This window comes from Chrysoperla carnea, chromosome 5, assembly GCF_905475395.1.
Source record: "Chrysoperla carnea chromosome 5, inChrCarn1.1, whole genome shotgun sequence".
NCBI lineage: Eukaryota > Metazoa > Arthropoda > Insecta > Neuroptera > Chrysopidae > Chrysoperla > Chrysoperla carnea.
This window is the reverse complement of record NC_058341.1, coordinates 14,866,902-14,889,704: the sequence shown is the minus strand read 5'-3', so window position 1 is coordinate 14,889,704 and position 22,803 is coordinate 14,866,902. Positions and strand designations below refer to the sequence as shown.

The following is a 22,803-nucleotide window of genomic DNA, read 5'->3' as shown; positions in this document are numbered from 1 at the left end:
GATCTGTTAATATTCGTTTCAAAAAGAAATTGGGAAATTACAGAACATTATGAGGAAAATATCGCAAATAAATTGAATGAAAAATATAAATTTAAAAGACTTTTTGATTATTGGGCTTCCCGTTTAGATTGCTCCATCATTGGAAAATTTGAAATACAAATAACAACCCAATTTCGTTGCCTAGAAGTGTAGTGAAAAGTGTTTTCATTATATAATACAGTTAGTGTTATTATTATAATGTTTTAATAGTACTCTGATTCGATGTACACACAGTTGAAATATACTTGAACACGTGTTTACTCAGCTAATTACTACCTATCAAATAAACCACCCTCGCCCCCAAGTTCCCACTGCTCTTCTATATGACATAATACGCTCCTTTTGGCTTTTTTTATTTATTATATAAAACTTAATCTACATTAACCATTCACACAATAATTCTCGGCATAATGATCAGGTTTTGGCAAAATGACTAATCGGATTACCCGTTAAGGAGCAACGATGCCACAGACTGACAGACAGACACACAGACGCACACAGCGGTCAAACTTGTAACAACCCCCTCTTTTTAATCCGGATAAAAACTTTTTTTTAAAATTATTATAATAAAATCTGGCGGGGTGTTAGGAATGGCAAAGCTTGCTTTCAATTATAATTTATATTGCTAGAAGGACATAATTCAGTTGGAATATACAGAACTTTACCAACGATTACTTGAATATATCTGTTCGTTTTTAAAATTAAATAAATCAAAACTTACCCCAATAATAGCATTTAATTCAGTCATTGTAACTTGTTTTGCACGTTCCACAGCCGTGGCAACTTGTTGTTGATGCTCTTGCGATAAAAATGGTAATACTTGTGCTATAATCGCATTTAATCGTTTTGCTATTTCAGTCTGTAACCAACGAAAAAAAAAAAATATATCAATAAATATAAAATCCATACACACACGACATTGAATAAAAAAAATAACAAGATTAAATTATGATATATTATTTAATAATTTTATATGAAAAAGAGGGGTAGCCATGGTGGTATGAGGGTAGGATAATCATATATCTATATATAATCATATAGGGGTTGTTATGAACATGTGTTGAATAATCAGTATTACATTAATAATAATAATCATAATAGGTGAGATGTAAACTTTGTGTAAGTAACAACATGCGCGCGACATAATATCTCATATATTTATATGATTGATATGTGGATTCCATGATGATATAACTGTGGAAATATTAACCAAAACTTAGTTAATCAAATAAAAAATACCACGATACTTGAAATAAAATTGTATATTAAAAAATATATTTAAAAACATACAACGTTTACATTTCGCCAAATATCGATATTTCGATTGCAAAGCAATCATCGTCAGTAGCTTAATTTATTCATACAACACATTATAAACAGTTGATACGAGCAAAAAAATACAGTAAGTGTGTCTTTCTAGAATTTCTACAGAGCGGTCAATTTTGGGCGAGTATTGCTCAGTTCATTCTCTATATCTTTGTGTTTAACTTACATTGATTGAAATAATATCCAAAGACACACATTAAGGTAGTACCAGCATGGTATTTGCAGTTTCTATGTTAAAGCAATGGTACAATTTTTTTTTCGACAGAATTTAACGAAAAATTAAATTTAAGAATTTAATAATGCTTACTATTAATTCCCAAAGTTTCAGAAATTTTGACCGTTTAAAATGGGAAATAATTATGCCAACGTCCCAATTTCGATCAATTTACGTCAAAATTAATATCTCGAAAGTGAAAAATAATTTCTAAATTTTTTTTTTAGAATTTTGTTGTATAAACATTTTTTTCTACTTTTTCTTCAATATATAATAATATCATAAAAAATAGTTGGAGAGACCGGACATTTTACATGCTTTAAATGGGACATGTCCCTCAAAATCGCGAACTTTGTCTTTAAATATCTCGCGATCTAAACGGTCAAAAATTATGAAATTTTAGGAATTCATAAATAAAGCTATTATAAACCCGAGAAAAAAAATTCGGCCAAATCTGTCGAAAAGTGATTTCATGCTGGTACTACCTTAATACAATCAGAGTGAATAATAGAATGAACATATGAAAATCGATATATTAATGTATTTAACTATAAACATACATTTATATACGGTTGTTCAATAAGACGTTACCATGTAGGAGGAAATTTATCAAAAAAAGATGTTTCTAAAAAATAAGGTGACATTTTTCTTTTTTTTTTAAATTTATTTGCTGCACTTTCAACAGGGTCATTTGTACAGCTTGTAAAGGTGACATTTGATTTTAAACTGCGGGTGTTTGTTGTGAATTATGAATTCCTTCCACTCGACCAAACAGCCAACAAGAAATATTATTTGAACGTTATGTGTCATTTGCGTGACGCTATCCGCCTAAAAAGGCGGGAATTGTGTAAAGACAATTCATGGTTTTAACACCACGATAATGCACCATCCCATAATGCACTCATAATTCGTGCTCATTTCGTCAAAAATTCAACCCAAATCGTTCCGCAACCACCATATTCACCTGATCTGTCGCCGTGCGACTTCTGGCTGTTCAAAAGACCGCTCCGGGGAAACCGTCTTGATACGCTAGAGGAGATTCAAGACGCAGCGAAGACGGAACTGAAGGCAATACCGGAAAGTGACTACAACCAGTGTTTCGAAGATTGGAAAATCCGTTGGCATAAGTGCATTGTATCGGTAGGGGATTACTTTGAAGGGGATGAAATTGATTTGGAAGAATAAATAAAGAATTTTCAAAATAAATACAATGTCACCTTATTTTTTGGGCACAGTAGATCTCTCCCATTTAAGCGAAAGCATGCTTTTGGACAAAATGTCTCAAATTGAAGTGATGACATTTTATTGAACAACTCTGTATACGATCGTAATGAATCGTATGCATCATTGTATACGTACAATATATATATCTATACATATAATATCTAAATACAAGGCAATACAATATAATTATTGTTTGCAATCTAATTTTATGTGTATTAATATGATAGTTGAATTGGTTTAGTTAAACAGGTTTGAGTTTGAGTTTGAGATGAGTATCCATCCAATACTATGAATATGTTGTGGCTGGGATGTGATGGGTTTGGTGAAGTACAATTATTGTTATTATGACAATAGATTAAGGTGTTAGTTATTTATATTATATTATACAGTGTGGGACAAAGAAATGTGTGATTTTAAAAACGTTGTAAAAAGAAATATCATAAATTATTTTTAAATTATCTTGTTGGTCGTCTTAAGCTATATAAAATTTAAGGAAATTTAGTTCTGAAGAAAATTAGTTGTGTTTTTAAATAAATTTAGTAAATATAATCTTATTTATTACTTATAAGTTTTAACTCCCATAAGATGACGGCCTTCTAGGAGTAAATATTTATGCAAATGGGTTATGGAATTTGTTGACCACATACTGCAACATTAGTAGTGGGACTAGAAGAAGTAAGCAAGAAGTAAGCCACCTCTTGTTAAATCCGCTGTGTTACGCTTTCACAGTATAAACGCAAGGCTAGGATATCTGTGTCTTAATGAAGTGGAGTTTACTTAAAAACGCAATACAATTCGCCTAAAAGCACAATAAATAGAATTTAGAAAGAATGAGATCCGGAAAAAATAGACTGGCTAAAATCTTCAACCCAACCAATTCCTCTATTCGACAAACTCAACCCAACCAACTCGTAATAACAACAATAATCCGGACCGGATAAAAACTTTTTTAAGAAGTTTAAGTAGATGGAAACCAAATTTTTTTTTGATAACTTGTAGGTCTGATGGAATTTATTCACATAGTTTTCAAAATCGCACATTTCCCTACCTTACTTTGTATATAATACATTGATATTGAGTTACTGTTGTTCAATACGACAGAAAATTATATCGATTAAATATTGTACGATGTTTTATAAACGGCTTCGCTTGCGTATAGATTTTGTGACAAAATAGCCTCTTATCTTCTGATAATCAGAGAATTTCATTTATGACTAAGCATTCAGAAGGTTTCTCGAAAATTGTAAGTTAAACGGTCTAATATGAACATGTGTTTTGGATATTGATTACCAAAGGGTATTGATTTTATACAACTTAAAAACAAAATTTGCTTACTACTTTATTTGTTCCCGTTTTTTTAAGATTAAATCAATTTACTTAAAAAAACTAGGAAAAAACTTTCACTCTTGATTTTCGGAGTTACTTGGACCCCAAAATTAGGAAACTCCGGTTCATTTTGTCACCAAGCAAATATATTCTCATAAATACGTTGAAATCGATTCGAGGAATTGCTATTTATATGCGATTTTGTAAGTGTGATCGAAATTGGAGAAATAAATTTGTTTTCGAAATTGATAAAACTCTCTACATGAGATAATTTGCACTCAAATAAAACAAAAATCGGGTTGATTAGGCGAATATATTAATAGTTTTTGAGATAACGTTTAAAATCACGTATTCCAAAAACGCATTACGGTTAAATTCAAGTTTGTTTGTGTTTTGGATATTAGTCATTATCAAAAATCATTAAAATCGATTTACTGAATACTTCTTAAATTACATTGACTTCCAAAATAATTACCCGTCAATTTGATGATCAAATTCTCCGACAACATCCGATTTTTCCGCTTTGTGACAACTTTGACAAATCATTATTTGTTTTTAATTCATCAGTTATCAAAGCAAAACCAGTAAGTAAGTAAGTACATTGAATACATAATTAAAACAAATAAACATTTTGATATTCACTGGTATTAACTCTATAAAATAACATTACCCCAATAACATACAATATATTATATAATACAATGTTATATTTTATATAACATATACAATGTATACAACATACAACAGCACAGCACACATATTCAAGTACATATGTTAATGCTAATATAAGCACACTATACTATAGCAGTAGGAATAGTATGTGGCACCCAACTTAACCACAATATCGTGCCACATATAGTACACCAAACCAACCGATCAACCGATCATAGTATGTATCCACACTAGCCACCATTAACATCATACCATCCATAGATATACCGACACCATCAAACCGATTCTGTTAGTGACTGACTGACTGACCGGTGGTGTTATATCACACATCAAACGGTAGTCTGGTACCTTGAATTATTCTTAGTTTCTAGGACTGTTGGTATATCTATGAGGAGACATTATTTATTTACTAGAAAGCAAGCAACCGAGAAAATGATTATACATATGCATTTGCCTTCAAGTAAAAAATAAATGAAATTTTTTATTTAGATAATCTTTTTACCATGCAACAGTCGGTATATTCTAGGATATCGCGGGAAAAGGGCCATTTGGATATATATATAGAGAGAGAGAGGGATAAGTTCCCTAACAACCGCACAAATATTATGTAATGCTTGAAAAAAAGTACTTGCATTCGGGTACAATCGATAGAGATACTTGGGTAGATGACGATATCGAATTTTCCACTTTACCCATAAAAATGTAAAAGTAGACTTGATACTTCAACAAAATATGAAAGTTAAATTAAAATTGATAAAATTATAAGCATTCAAAGATTTCATCTCGTCTCTTTCTTGCAAAACATAGTTTTGTATGCCATCTCTATGAAAATACTCAACAATGACGTCACTTTTAAAGTATCATCCTATTAGGAGTTTTATTCATATTTTTCGTACTTCTCAAGATATATAAAAACCAACTTCACTTTTCTGTACGTGCAATGAGAATTTATCACCTGAAGAGACAAAAAATTTTTTAAGTACTTTAAGGATAACTTTCAAAAAAAATTACATAGTGTGTAGGAATAATGAGGCTTTGAAAAATTATATTTGATCTCAGGTTCAACATATTACCTTACCATATCAATATTATATGTGTATATGTGTACTAAACTAGAGAGTCGTTATACGGTATAATATACAGAGTCGGTAGTCGGTACTATCGTTACAGAGAACCAAAAGACTGTTCATATATATGTATGGTACGTAGAGTTCGTACAAAACAAAGTGGCACTGAACAAGAGAGAGTGTAGATACGAGTGCACATACATATACATCATACACTCTCTCTTGCTCGGTGCCACTTCGTTTTGTACGAACTCTATAACGATTTATTGACCAACAGACTGATAACATCAGTGATGTTGTCGTAACAATAATATGTTTAGTTGAATACTATGTAGCTCCTCTATCGTAGCTATTATTATTACTGGATACAATCAACTAAATTTTGAATGATATTATTAGTGGTGTATTACTATGTACGGTTTCAATCGGCACAACCGAAATTGATTTGTATTACGTAAGGTATATGAGAACAAATGATATGTGATCGGCGGGGCTCGTTTTCGCACACATTGCAAGCGTTTTAGGAACATTCAGCTTCTGAAAGGCTCTAAGGAATTTCATCCATCCATTTCTTGATTTAGATGATTGAGGCACTTGATTATCACCTTAAAATAACGAAAATTTAATTCATTTTAGTACTAGACAACAATTTCTAAGAAATTCGTTCAGCCCGATTTGAGAAATCACTTTTCGAATTGGACTGTGGTCGATATCTCAAAAACTATGCCTTCAATTAACAAATGAACCGGATTTTTGTACTTTTTAGATCAAAATTACCTTGCAAAGGGAGTTTGATCGAAATTGGAGACAAAAATTTGCCTCGATTTTTCGTAATTTTCATAAGGGGAAAAAAATCCCTTGGAAAAAAAATCGAAAAAATGACACACAAAATTTTGTTCCCGAATTTGATTAGATTCTCTACATAGACTTATTTTGACCCAGAAAATCGAAAAATAGGTTTTATTTAATCATTGGAGGCATAATTTCTGAGATATCGTCCAAAATGTCATATGAAAATTATTCATATCGATTTCATTAATTCTACAATTAACCCTACTAAATCAGTGAAAGACGTTCCCAAAAAAAAGTTTTCTTAGGATAATTTTTAAATCGTGTACTTGCATTCTCAATAATGCTCTTTATAAGCAGGTAAAGTTTTATTACCCCTTACGATGTTAAACTTGAGATTTGAGCTGTTAAAGTTTGCGTTTTGGAAATATAAATCCTATACTGACGTGTTTTTAAAGGTATGCTTTATTATGTAAGAAGGCAAATTCTCTTAACATTAATTAGGAAAACTAATATTTATTAGTCAAAAGCGGCACTTGTTTTTCCATAAAATTCAGTGTGATGAAATGAATGGCATTTGTGTTATTTCTTCTTATATTTTTAGACATGAATATTTCATAAACTAAGGTATATATCGAAAATTTTTATTCATAACTTTCGTCTAATTTTTCTCAAGTTCTAACTGAATTCACCCTCAAAATTTGAAATGTAGGTCTCAAATATTTTCATACAATCATTTTTTTTGGGAAACGTTCTAAAAACCATCTCACAAATATAACCGATACTACAATTTATTAAATAGTTGATAACCAAAACGTATCTTGTATCATATATTACACAAAACCATCCACAGACACACACACATCCAGTTGTGAATTTTTTATGTTTTAACAATATATAAATTCATTGTGTCTATCCTTCTATCCGTCTTTTCTAAACTATACATCTATTATATTATTACACAGAGTAGTATCAGTATATATTCTATATATATATATATACACTATTACCACACAATATCCCTAAAACTATAGTAACCACTTCATGACATGACGTCACAATATAAAACCACAAATGTGTTACCACAATCATGTATATAGAACTATCTCATTTTAATTGAATAAATATGATAAAGATAGTAGTATTATTGTATCAAATATTTTATATGATATGAATGAAAATGAACTTTATATAAATATATATAATAATAATATAGGTAGTAGAGAATTAATTGGCAACGATAGTCATTAATAAAGTAACTAATAGAAGGGATTATACCAATACGTACGATACACGTAGTTAAATGTTTAATTATTATTATTGTTTTCATTTGAGTTCGTTTTTTTTTTTTTGGGGGTTAATATACAAAATGTTTCAGTGGCAACGATACACTCCGAAGAAGAACAAGAAAAACAAGTGAAAACAATTGATTGGGTGAATTGTTGAAATAACATGTATAGACAGTTTTGATTACGGAATCGTTTGTTTTTTTACGTCATGTAAGTAAAGAAAGATAGCCACTCTTAAATAGCCACACAGAACTGATATTCCCATATAATACATACTATATAGTTTGCGCTCTCGAGAGTAAACCTAAACAGCGATGTTTACGAAAAAATATTTCAAACAAAAGTTGTTTATTTTTTTGTAGGAAATACATTTTTTTTTACATTTAACTTTTGTTCTATCTCGTTTACAAGATGGGTCCTACGGATCGAAAACCCAGTTGATCTATGTTGCTCATTGACGAATTCGACCTAACTTTTTATGTTCTGAACACGCTATATAAATTTCTGTAATAGTGTCCTATTTTTGAAAGCAAGGGCGAAAACTTCAAAACCCAACCAACTTCTCTATAGTCGACAAACTCAACCCAACCAACTTGTAATTACACCAATATTTCGGGTCTATTTAATTTTCGATCTATTTTTTCGGTCTTCTTTTCCCGTGTCTATTTTTTCTGATTACCATTATTTTCAATATAGCAGAATCATCCATGTGGGCCATGGTAACAAAGTCACCAAGCAAAAATATATCAAAAACAATTTAAATCTCACAAGCGGTATGTTATGACTATCATATTGAATCTTGAAAACTTCCAGCGAAGAGGTTGATTTATTTATGATATTGTTCATGTTTCGATCGGATTAAATTATGGAATTATTAAATAGACTAACCTCTAGTTAAAATATATATTTATTTTACATTTCATTGAAAAAAATATACTCATTACGTTAATTAAATAATTCATAATCCTGTGAATACACGTACAGCAAGACTGAAAATATTAAAAAACCCTATTTTACAAATATTCATTCTGATAAGGTGAAATACCCAAGAATCATACGAATTGTCAAAAATAACGTTTTTTCAAAAATAACTTTGATGCCTGAGCTTTGTATCATCAACTATTTTTTTAAACTGAAGTATCTGTTTCTTAGTTTTTATGGGTTAGTTTTTGTAATGATATAAATAGCCAAATAGTTTTTTTACAGATATTTTGCATTTAGGTCACTCCTCCGCATTATTATTACATCCTCTGTTTACTTGGATGAATCTATTTTTTATTAATGGATTTAGTTAATTATCTCGTAAATTAGCCGTCAGATCCAAATTTGGTCAAGAACATTTTCTTCGTTTTTTCTGCAGGTTATTCAGGAAGTGATGAAGTTTTCAGTAAATTATAGAACATCCTGTATAAGATTACGAACAAAGATAGGACCGTTTAAAACATATGTTTGAGGATATAATAATATTTTTATACATACTGTACATGTACAAATTATAATAATATCCATAATAATATGAAAAGAAGAGTTGATTACATTTAATTAATGGTATCCAACATATATTATCTAATGCGCATAATCAGTTAAAATAATAATTACTAATATTTTATAAACATACACAGCTCACACAAACAACAAATAACTGTTTGTAATTACAATTATAAATTTACACACAACACAACACAAAATTACAACACTAATATGATGTTTATATTCGTGTTGTAAAATGTGTACAGGGTGGGTGAAGAAGTGTGAGGGGTAGGGGTAGCGTTTTAGTTTGAGAGATTAGTGGTTAAAAGATATACAATAATATCGTATTTACTAAAGCAGCAGATGAGAGAATTTACTAAAACATAGACATACATACATACTAAATAATATATAATAGTAAAACTTGATTATGTTCGGAATTTATGTAGGTATATATGTGTTTGTTAGGATCGGGAAAAGTATGAGGAGATAGTGTAGATAGGTACAGATAGTGTAAGTTGATGACATGAGATGACACGGATATATCAAACTTGATATGATGTTAATATATAACAATATATAATCACTTGGATAAATGCAAGTGTCATATAGGTATTATAATAGTTTTTACACTGTTATTCATAAAAAATGAGCAAATTCCACAGTCTTGATGAAGAAAATATTGATTTACTCGTGCAGTGTCGTATGCGTCCAACAAAGTGGACGGGTTGCTGCTATCTTTAAAAATATAGCAAAATACGAAACACGGTTTATGTAAAATTTGTAAAGTAGATTGAACTAGGAAATCACGTTGTTCCATATAATCTTTGCCCCTGGTTTTCACTCCCTTGGGGACAGGATTTCAAAAAATCATTTCTTATCCTATGCAAACTTCGCAAACTATCCTATGCAAACGATCAGCGGTTTCGACCGGGCCTTGATCCGCCAGTCAGTCATTCAGGACAAAGCACTTCATATGTATTGATATATTCCTTGATTGAGAAAAATTAATATCTACTAAAAATATATGTTTAAAATAAGTCTAAAAAAATTGAAAAGTATACAGACATAGTTTTCGAAGAAAATTAAATATAATTATACATTGAGAGGAGTTTTTAGTGACGGGTACACGGAAAGAACTGTGTGAACAAAAAAACTACAGTAGAGTATTGTGGGTGTAACAGAAACAACTATAGAAGAAGTATTGTAAACAATTGATTACACACTAAGTAGTATTATTACACTGGAACAGTATTAGACATACATTATACCTCACTCTACAAGCTCATATACTCTTACCGTGCATATAACCCAAAATTTCTTGATAATATTGTAACATCCTTAAATGAGCCTTCTACTAATTTGGTTCAATTTTATTTAACAAAATTGTACTTGATTCATCGTCGAAAATGTAACAACAGTTATAGAGAGCCATAAGGGTAAATTTTCTCTCCGCTATATTCTATAATATAACAACCGTATCATTATTTCGGTGGTTTGCCATACACTATCTAAAGAGAACAGGAATGGATAGATAATAGTTAGGAGGTGGACAGGGTGTGTAGATGATTTTGTGAAATAGGTATATTGTATTCATGTTTCATCGTTGTTAGATGGAGGTTCTCTAATCATGATGATGATAATGATAATCATCTCTACTATATCTATATTTTATATATTATAAATGTGAAAGTAAGAATGTTTGTTTCTTTGTTTGTTATGCTTTCACGGAAAATCGGAATCAGCGCATGGAATGAATGAAACTGTACAAAAATATAGCTCATACCTCAGAATAACACATGAGCCATAATTTATAAAGATATATACATTTTACTGCTCCATATATGATCACCATAAATAAGATTTCTGTAAAACATTAAAATAATAGATGCATGGCCATCTTTTCTGATATACTCAATGAATTAAGACACTTAAACAATGAATTAGGACACGTATTTTATACTTAAAAAAAATTGAAAACTGTGCATATACTTTAGTTGTGTAAAACAATCCCTTCGAGTTTTATGGAAGGGGGATAAGTGGCATCAAGAGAGGTGAAGACTCGGAACGGTGGTTTTTATTTTTAGCGAAGCGGGCGGGTATCAAGCTAGTACTATAGATACTATAGTTTACCCAACTACTAATGTTTGTTAACTCTATAATCTTCTATCGCACTTACTCTCATGCCTTAATAATATACGTTTATAGTGGGGAAACATTAGAATTTTACATTATTAAACCTACTTCGATTAATGTTCTTTTCTATTCTTATAACCATATTTCAAATTAGTACTGAGCATAAGTAAGATCAGGACCATAAGCAGACTATATTTGACTATCTCGGTTTTCACAAGTATTCCACTTTGCTGCTGCTCTGAAATATTTTAGGACTTTAAAACTTAAATTGTAAAACTTAGAGTTATAGTTTTCAACACTTAAAGGCCAAGATAAATGTGTAAGAGAAAGATTAATTACAAGCCTGAAAAGTAAAACAAAGATAGTTTCGATTACAGATATCGTTTTGGAAGTAGAAAAGTGAGTAGAAGTACACAATTAATTGTTGTAACCAACGGTCCCAGATTTCAATTGTTTTTGAGCTATGATATAATCATGTACAGACTTTATAAGGAAATCATTCGAAATCAGTCATGGTCAAACAAAAAATTTGTATTGCACCTGTACAAATCGAAATAATCCCTTCTCGAAACCCAACTTCCCGTAATAATTTTCTATTTTTAGTCAAGTTTACTCTACTATTATTTTACACCACTCCATCTTTTGTATATTTAGGTGTTTTCTACATGGTAGTTTTGTTATAAACTACTATTTATCTGTATATATAGTCATTCTTGCATATATACATTAGTACGATGATTTTAATAGAACTACTATGGTCTTTTAACCACAAACTAGTCAAAATCCACTGAATAAAAGCGATAGGATTATATATATATATATACATATGAAGTAATACTATGTATAATAACATATATAAATGTGGTTTTGTTAGTCAGTTTAATAATATGATGTATTTACTGTTGAATGGATTTATATAACAATTATTTGAGTCCCTAAATTACCCCCTTTTACCCCATACATACGTCCTGTTTGTCTATCTATCCATTTATACCCATAATAGTACATTAAAAGATCATAGCTTAAAGACATGACGAGATTATATATACATATACATTAATGAAAGACGGTATTTTATTACTATTTGAAAAGTCGAGACTTTTGTGTTTGCGTACGTAAATCGTTTCCTTTCATTTGAGATTAGTTCATCCCTAAAATATATAGGAAGTCACTTACAAAGAGTAAGTAATGAGGAAAAGACAAGAAATGAAACCATCCTTAAACAAGAAATTGAGTATATAGATTTTGTTAATTAATGTTATTATCTGTTTCTTGGAATTTTCTTGTTCTCCGAAAAGATAGATTTCGAAGTATTTCAGTGTACCATGTTTTCTTAGAAAATAAGGTACTTGTTTTTGCTACTTGAAATTCTTTTGGATGCCGTTTTTCGATAACCAGATTCGGATGACTTTTTTGAAGTTCTTTTGGCACGTAAAGCACTTTTTGGGTGAACAAAACTCATAGAACTCGCATCATTTCGTGTGTGCACTTGAACTACTCCTGAACGAATGGACCCATTTTGATGAAATTTTGTGTGTGTGTTCAAGTGGATGTGAGGATGGATTAGATTCACAATTCAGGCTACAACAAAATGTTTTTGAGGATTCCGCTCCAAACATTAAAACTAAATGGTGAAAACGCATATAAATAATATATTACATTACATCTTACTACTATATTATATTTATTTGAATATAATTGAGGTCTTATTTTTTATTATTCAGATGAATAGGCATTTAATAGAGCTATATGAGAACGCAGCGAGCTCCACTACCGAAGGCTCCAATTATAACAAAGTTTTAAGTTTTCACTTCCGTCGACAGTCTTCATGACTGTATTTTACTATTGTTTGTACTATTTCCGAAACACGCCAAAGACAACAAAATCGATGATTTTTCGAAAAAAGGGAACGAGTTTTCTAATAGGTTAGCCAAATAGAAACATGTTGAACTTTCTTTCATTTCTAGTTGAAACAGTAATACTTTTCAGCCCATTCGAAGGCATAAGCATGACAAATATAATTCCTTGACTTAATATTACAGTTCGTTCAAAAGTGTTTCTAAGATACTATAGGGGAAAAGTTCTATAAAAAGTTTTTCATTCAGCTCGATGAAGTGGAAAAAATTGATTATGTCTAAAACGATTTTAAACTAACTGTACATAATTGATGTTCTTTTCGTCTCACTTCAAAAGTGAGATAAAAAATGAGCTAGTAGCAAAAAAAAAAATTGTTCTTATTTAATGTAATAAAATAAAATATATTTTTTATTTATTCTATTTGTATATATTCGTATACAAAACACAATAAATATATGTTGTACATATATTGAAAGTATATTCAGTAGAAAGACTGAGCTATTAAATTTGGTTTAAAAATAAGAATAAAATGACAAAAAAAAAAATATATATATATATATATATATATAAATAATAAAAAAAAAAAAAAAAAACAAAAGATAAGCTAATTGAATTCTTTGCATGGTAAAATTTAATAGAATTTGTACAGATTGCGGTAAAATTACATTGCTAAAAAAAGCTTTGCTGGTTTAGAAATGGTCACATCTCCCTAGAACTCTAAATCTTTTAAATTGTTAATTGTTTTTTAAACTTTACATCCTAAGCTGAGCATAATAATTATACACAATAGACTTTTGTCCACTAAGAATAAATCGGATGGATCAAAGATTCTAAAAAATAATCATGATGCGCAGATAACAAAACACAAAATTATTAACACCAATGAGAAAGTGTTATGTCACACCATGACAAACGCTATTAATACAGTTTACATTTTAATAGAACGAAGTAGGCTACTTCATTTATTGACAGACACCAAAATAATGGTTTACTTACAACTGCTTACAACTTTCCTACACAAAAATGATTGCCTGGCAAGTCGTGATGTCATTCAAGACGCCATGACACTCTACACTGTTTTCGATGTAAATTTGAATTGGCTTTTGAAAATGCAAAATATATAATAAAAATAATTGTTTGTTTTTTAAATAATACTTTTTTGGTGTAAATAGGAAATTTATGTAACGTATAAACAATTTTTCAAATTTAGGATAAAAGCCTATTACTAGGAATGCACTATATCTGACCATTATAGTCAGCAGTCGGTGAATCCGTGAAACAAAGTGCTTATTCGGAAGTCATGGGTTCAATTCCCGTCTAAATAATATAATTGTTTTCGTATGAAAATGGTCATTTTCAGTGAGTTTTTTTTTACGTACGAAAAATTTCGAAGAATACATATATCACTTTGTATAAAAACGGCTAAATAAAATAAATGATTCTGACTTTTATGTAATAAATCGTTTTTAGATTTTGTTATATTTTCTATGAAAAAACAAGTAAATGTGTAACAGTGTATGTTTTTTTTATATCAATATAAAATCCTTCAGGATTACGTAGCAAAAAGTAATATTAAACAATCGATCTTAATTCTCAAATGAAATTCTTTTCACAGAAGAAAAACTACGCTTGCTTTAACTAAAGTAATATAGACTAGGAGCCTGTGAAGCTAAATTGATATTATAACCGTTCCAAAATCTTATGACTTTAACTATTCGCTTGCTCTAGTGTAACACTTATATTCTCATGCATAGGTCGAAATCTACAAAATCTAGTATTTGTCAATTCCGCTCACCAGCTTATACGATAATTCCACCAGACCTATAGAAAGTGACTTAAAATCGTTTGTCTTTTAGTTTTCCACCATCTTATCATAAGATTTTTGTAATAACATTCAGGTTTTTATTTTCTGAATAATTTGACATACTTTTAAACCCCCCCTGTAGTTTTCAGTAAACTCCCTGTAATGTTTTCTATCTGTAGCTCTATTACTGCTCAATTATGTGGTAGGAAATCTTTGAATCAAACTACCAGTGTTGAAACAAATAACCCCAACATAAGTCCTTTGATTCTCAATATATTTGCTGATTCATGACATAAATAAGCAAGGAAATGATCGGTGGACATGAACTTAATTCAAATTCCGGAAACGGATACCCAACATGAACTTATACTCGAATATATTTTACTAATTTTTATTCGTTGTGTTTGTTTTAACTTGTTATAAATTTAATAAAAAAAATTTTATTCGTAGAAAATTCGAAAAAATTTCCACTCATATAAAACAGAGACTGGTAATAAATGACCAACAATGTCCATTGTTAGTCCATTGACCGCTATCACATCAATAGTTAATAGCTCGTAATGGTTGCTTTTATTTACAGAGTGTCTTATAAGGTACGGAAAATTTCGAAATACATCCGAACATTACGAGATAATCAAAGATTCAATATTAGGTTAAAACCGAATGGAATAATTTTAATCCGTTTTTAATTCACTGAAAATATGTTCGAGACATTTCAGTAAAAGTGCTGAAAAGATATGAATTTCTTCAGGTTTTCAATCCTCAAAAATTCGAGGCTTTCACTTTTTCATTTAAAATTTTTGCTACTACATCGCTTTCCAAAATATTAGTCATTATATCTGTAGCTCCTTGTACAAAACAACCATTCTAGTATAAAAAAAATGGAATAAAAAAATTTACTAAATGGCCCGTTTAGAAAAAAAATATGTTATAAATCAGTATCCGTCGGTTTTTTCGTATCCGAAATAAACGAAATAATATTTTATAATGCAATTCGAACAAAATTTTTATAAAGTTTATTCTGTTATATTTTTATTTTTTATTTTTTAACTCGTAAAAAATATGTTTGTTTAGTCGAATAACATAAACTTTTAGATTATGTGCCAATAATAATATATATAGTGGGTTAGAAAAAGTTAACTTTCGACATACTGTGTGGTTCGGATTTATAATAGAAAGGTCCATACACGGGGGAAGACGAGGTGTGAGATTCTGGTCCGCAGGACAGGACCCGTTTTATTAAATGAATTAAACTTACTTGAAACTTCGTAAATGGTTTCCATTTGACTCTTTTTCTCTACGACTTTAACAGAATGTTAAAGAGCATGATCATGTCATACTAACACTATCGATCTGAAAACGCAACAACGAATTTGTCGAACATTATGACCACTTGATAACATGAATAATACAACTTGCAACTACAGTTACAAAATGGATTATTTTTGAATCATTGTCAAAGTTAGAATTATCGTTAAGAAAAATCATCCCGACAAAATAAATCAAGTGCATAGGATAAAACTGCAGGATAAAACACAAAGAAACAAAAAATAAAAAACAATGTAAGAACAGCTTGCAAGATTATGTTTCTATCGCTTGTTACATTATATGTGGGATGACATTATAAAAATAATTTTTTTTTCTCTATAGTAATGGAATAAAAAAAAAAAAAAACAACCTCCACCCCTGTATAAAAAAAAGGACGACGGAAGTAAATATTTGATTCCGTTATATAGCATAGAAACAGAACAGTAGAAAAAAAATAAAATAAAAATAAAACAAAGATAGATGTAATCAAACATGTCTTTACTCAAATGATATAAATAAAATTCCCAATAGAGTTATTTTATTTTTCTTTTAGAACAATTCCAAATCGATTCTTGTTGTACAAACCATTTTATTTTGATGTCACTACTACCGAACGATGTTTTTTTTATTACACTACCGTGACAAAATTTTATTTTTCATTATAGTCAAGGAGCTATAACGTATAATGTATCTTTTAAGTATTAAAATGTTTAGAATATCTCATGTGGAACAATTTTGTGATTCTAAAATTCATTCCTTAAAATCCTTACCGTTAACTTTTCTATTTACAATTTACATTTGACCAATAGAACAGTTCGTTCAAGCCTAAGATATCAAGTGGATGATTTTTCTGTTTTTATCAACGCAATTTTTTAGGATATTCCAAGGAATTGTGATGGCAAAATTGACGAAGTTAACAGAAACAGCACAAGCATATCCCTAACAGAAACAATACAACCTTACCCTAGCAGTGTGTTTAGCGACTAATGAAAATAAAGTTTAGGGATATTTTAAGGATATCCAAGACTGAAAATATTGCTTTTGAGGGACTAAGTTCTAGAAGAAATAAAGAGGAAAACATTCTCGTTTCTAAGTACAAAAATACACATTTACGAGGCTGCCAAAAAAATTAAGGATGTTTCCAAGTTTTCAAGGACCGTTGGACACCCATCCTAGAGACTACGTTTATTTTTTTGTATTGCAAACTACACGTGAATGGGGTATATAGCCTAGAAGTTGCGCTAAATACAGATTACAAGATCCTGAACGTTTGAATTTGTACCGATAGCCCATGAGTACTTCTTGAGTTCTTACAAAAAATGATTGCCCTTCTATATGGCTTTCTAGCTCTGGTTAAAACTTACCTTTCACTATAATGTATAAATCGAGGCAGAGTCAGGTTTGGGTTATGTGTACAATATCATGGACTTTAATCAGAGGATGTCTCAATCAAAATCAACTACTGCAACTGAAGAATAGATGTGGAAAGCCTTTCTAGCCTCCAACTAAGATCGAAAATAAAAAGCAAAACTTTCTGCCGTTCGTTCCAAAAACGAAATTGAATAACCCATTTAGAGTAGTAATAAAAAACTAATTCTAATTAGATAAATCTCAACAAAGTTTAGGTTCATCCAGTACCGTTTCAACATCATCGCACAAAACGTACCAAAATTCCATATACCACAAACTCAACTAATAAATATGGTATATATAAACCAATTTACAAAAGAGAATTGAGATTGTTCTATCAATAAACGTAGAGAGACTTGTTTAAAATTTATTATACACAGAATAGTAGTATCTCGTCGCATCTATATTATGAACTAACCAGAGTAGAAGAGAGAGTAAAGCTGAAAAGCAGACCGACAGACATTTATAGGTGCTATAAACATACAAACACATTACACACGAGTAGGCGGCTAGATGGGTGGGTGATGGGTGAGCAGAGAGCACCAGCAACGAGCGGTATATTATGGTTGAGTCGACAAACAGACCAGAAGAGAGACATAGGGAAGTAATGTAGGCACATTATACGACTACACAATATAGTTAATGCCTCTGAATATATATTTTAGGTCTGGTACCAAGCGAGGTAATTGACAGTCATGGCAGAACAGCTGGAAATTTGAAAGAATGTTGCCAAGCCGGTCACTAATCTTACAAGAAACCTGAAAGGTAGCGGTAAGCTTTAAATAGATTATTATTCCTTCAGGGCGTAGATTAAGTAATATATTCGATATTTCGAAAACCAAGGCAGATATCAAAAAAAAAGGTACAAATAATTTCAACCGTCTATCAACCCTGCTCGAACATCCTTAAAAAACATGAATACTTATTGAGGGCGTTGCGACACCTGGAAAATTACAGTATTTAAAGTGTTAGTAAACGAAAATCTATCTCTTTCTAGTGCCTCAGAACAACTGTTATTCGCCTTTCTTACTTATCTCCTTAGTTGAAAATCGTAATCAATAAATATTCACTAATTTGAAGCTATCGGTGGCAATAATAGTATGCAAGATATGAACGTTTAAAATTCCAAATTAAACAAAGAGGAAGATACCCACTAGTGACGTCATACATGAGTATCGCCATAGAGATTACATATAAAACTTTGTTTTGCTAAAAGGAGATGGTCAAACCTTTGAATGCAATCTTTGATTGCTTACAACTTCTTCGTTTTTTAAATCAATTTTAATTTAACTTTTCAATTTTCTTATGGCATCAAGTCTAGTTTTACATTTTTATGGGTAATATGGACAATTCGATATCAGGATTATTCCCTATTGGTCTGAAATGACTGTCAACTACCACATTTGGCCTTATACCAAACAAAATATATATACACTATGGTGTTCCGCTTGAAATGAACATGGTGCATGGACGGACAAACAGTAGAACCGGACCAGAATGGTTGGTTGGTCTACAAACCGAATACACACTACCACCACGACTGTGTATATACCGACAATCCGACCGCAATCAAATATCCGTTTAACCTATTCTTTATTATTGTATGTGTATACATAGTTTGTTTCACTTTATTTGAAATTCTTCGTGTTTGTTTTTATTGCAAGGGTGATTTTATCAAAAACGCTTTTTTTGATTATCATGTCAATCTATAGCTCTGGATTCGTTGACTTGGAAATGTCATGGAATTAAAAGGGCAAGACTAAATGACCTCTCACGTAGAGAATATAATGTGCAAGGTATTGTGGTTTAACAAGTCAGGCAGAATCGTAGATAATTTACTGACGAAGATGACGTGTCAATCTTGATTCGATAATTCGTGAAACATTATGTTAGAAAATGACAACTTGCTTATTTCTCAAGTCGAGTGTATGAAAGTATTATCGTTTCACAAATCAAGCAACAGGGTTCATTTCTTGACGACACTTGGCGCCTTCTCATTTGAATTGTTCTATGGAAGGAGTATTTGTAATCACGCAGAATGTAAGTGATGCCTTTCCTTCCCCACAAAATCTACAGATATGTTAGCTCATAATGTGATGAAGGTGCGCGAATCACATCGTAGCGGGAAGCTTCAGTGGCTTCCAAATCAAGAATCTTTCAAGAAACAAAACGTTTGAAATGAGAACTAACTTTTCTAAAGAAACGCAGCAGTATTCTGGATATTTTCAAGTTTCTCTGATGGCTTTTCGAAAAAAATGCAAAATTTTAGTTGCAATTCAGGAAAAAGATGTAACTTATGACCATATAAAAGTGTAGTAAATTTTAGCCTATTTCTATATAAGAGAAAAACTAAAGTTTTTTCTCATTCTAGGCAATATTGACATACTTTTCAGTTCCCTTCGAAGAAGCGGCGAGAAAATGAGACACCATAATCTGTTACTGTCGTCCGGTCGATAGAGTACTAAAAAAATACATGTAAATACATTAAAAAATCATACCATACTATTTTAGGCATCATAAAATATACAACAAACAGTATACATCTGTTTCAACATAAAACTCCAGCCAGCTAAAACTCCTGGTGCCTATATGTATATGTGGAGATGGTTGGCGATTCACCCTTTTATCATTTTGACAATACTTTGATTAGGGTTCTCAAATTCATTTCACAATCACGGGCTGTTGTATATTCCTGTGTAGTACTCAACTCAGTTCATACGTATAGCGGACCTTTTGAATGCTTATCATACGTATGTATGCGTGCGTGTAAAATATATTATTTCCCCCTTTTTCTTGTTGTTAGTGATTACACTTCCCTACGCTATGCCTGTGTTTTGTTAGTTTACCTTCTTCATACGCTATTACTTATATTACATTGTGGTGTGCTGTTTTTTTTCCCTCCACGCTTTTTAAATTGAATATACCGGGTGGCTTACAAACGAGATATGGCGAATTTTTGCCATCAAAGTATTTAGTGGATTCGTCGGTTTATTCACTTATTTCCAGCATGAATGAACTCAACAGATTTGGTCTATTTTTTTAACATGCTCAGAATACTATTGGCTGTGAGATCCCGAAGTTTCTGAAACTTTGGAATTTAATAATGAGCCCTAATAAGTTCTTAAATTTAATTTCTCGTAAAATTTTGTCGAAAAAAATTCTAACACAGTTTTAGCATAGGAAATGCTAATACCATGGAGGAAATACCTTAAAACACCATTGATGCTAAACTACAAAGAAAGTAATGTATAAAGTAATAGACTGAAAGGTTTTGGCGTTTCTACAATCTCCTCTCCTAGAAAAGCATTTAATTTTAAAACTCTGTAATCGAATTTATTTGCAAATTAAGCCATTTCTCTGTATCATTTGTTTTAAAATTGATCTTCCTCGGAAGCAAATGAAATCATAATTATTCAACCAGTTAAAATAATTGTAGAATCGTAGGAAAATAATCAACTTTCCAATATAAAAAGATATAATAACAAGGGTTAAATTTTTAGTTACATAAAGGTTAGATTTCGATTGACCCACGAAACAGTACATACAACGAAAAGCATTATTACGGAGGCGCACATTAAATGTTGTCGTCACCAGGATTGTTAGTTTAGTAACTCAAATAATTTACCATCGATGAAGGGTGCTATTTGTAAGAGCATCAATCGAGCAATACCATATATATACTAGTTCTTCAATATGTAGAGAGTACTATATATTTGCTTGTTCAACGTTTATACTATTCTTCCTTTCATCCCTATTCGAAAAAGGAATAGAATATAGGGGATGTAAACAGTTTTGAATGTGGGGGAGAGAGAGACACACACACACACATACACATTTATCCTCACAAGGGTTGTGTTGTTAAAACCACCACATTCTGCTTTGTTACCCCCCTTACACTACACGTTACTACTCATCCTCCAAGATACTTTATATCTGCTGATATTGTAGAATACGTGTTTACCGACCATATGAGTATGTCAATATTTGGTCATATATATTTGACGAACAAACGTATATATAGAGAATTGTGTACAGACGTAACTCTATTGATATAATAGAACATGTTTACTTAAACACGTTTACATATAAAATATGAATTGTGTGTGTTTTATGTTTGGAATATTGTTCAGTTGAGACAGACAACAGTAAATGAAGCTTTTGTGAAAATTTGAATCGACAATGATGATCGAAAAGGGAAGGGTATACCTAATTTTATACAAACAAACAATGCATAATAATCGTTTGGAAAACAATGTTTTTTTTTTATCGATTCTGAATTGGACAATTTCTTCTATTGTGAACTTGGCAAGACACTGTGATGACCCTTCGTTTAAAGAGAAGAGAAAAAAGTTTATACGATATCTGGTTTAAAAACTTTAATTCGCTAGGAATTAAACGGCAAAACCATGAATTAAGTAGTGGCCAAAACGTTACATGGTTTTGGAATCTCTGGCGTATAATAATAATAAGACATTATTAAAACAATCATATATGATAAAAATATATTTAAATACAGGGTTCGAAAATATCCGATATTTATTATAAATATCAAAATATCGGATATTTTTTATATATATCCGATATATATCAAAATTATGATATTTAAAAAAAAACTAAAAAGTTTTAAAGGTTTCTTTTTACTTAGGCACTTCAAATCAGACAAATGAAACCAACGATTTTTTACAATTTTTTTAAGGGGTGCCCCTTTGAAAAAAATCGAGAAAAAATTTTTGTTCCCTATTTCGATAAAACTCAGTATATAAGGTAATTTTGACCCAAAAAGTTCAAAAATCGGGTTTATTTAATTGTTGGGAGCATAATTTCTGAGATATCCTCCAAAATCGTCCATGAAGAGCAATTTTCTCCGAAAAT

General features: G+C 30.7%; 1 protein-coding gene across 1 annotated transcript in view; it reads right to left on the bottom strand.

Moving 5' to 3' along the window:
• Positions 1–22,803, bottom strand: part of LOC123300073 (transducin-like enhancer protein 4) — a 205,102-nt gene that overhangs the window by 71,799 nt on the left and 110,500 nt on the right. The window contains exon 5 of the mRNA XM_044882546.1: positions 761–898. Coding sequence (XP_044738481.1) covers positions 761–898 — 138 coding nt within the window. The remainder of the gene's footprint in view (positions 1–760; positions 899–22,803) is intronic.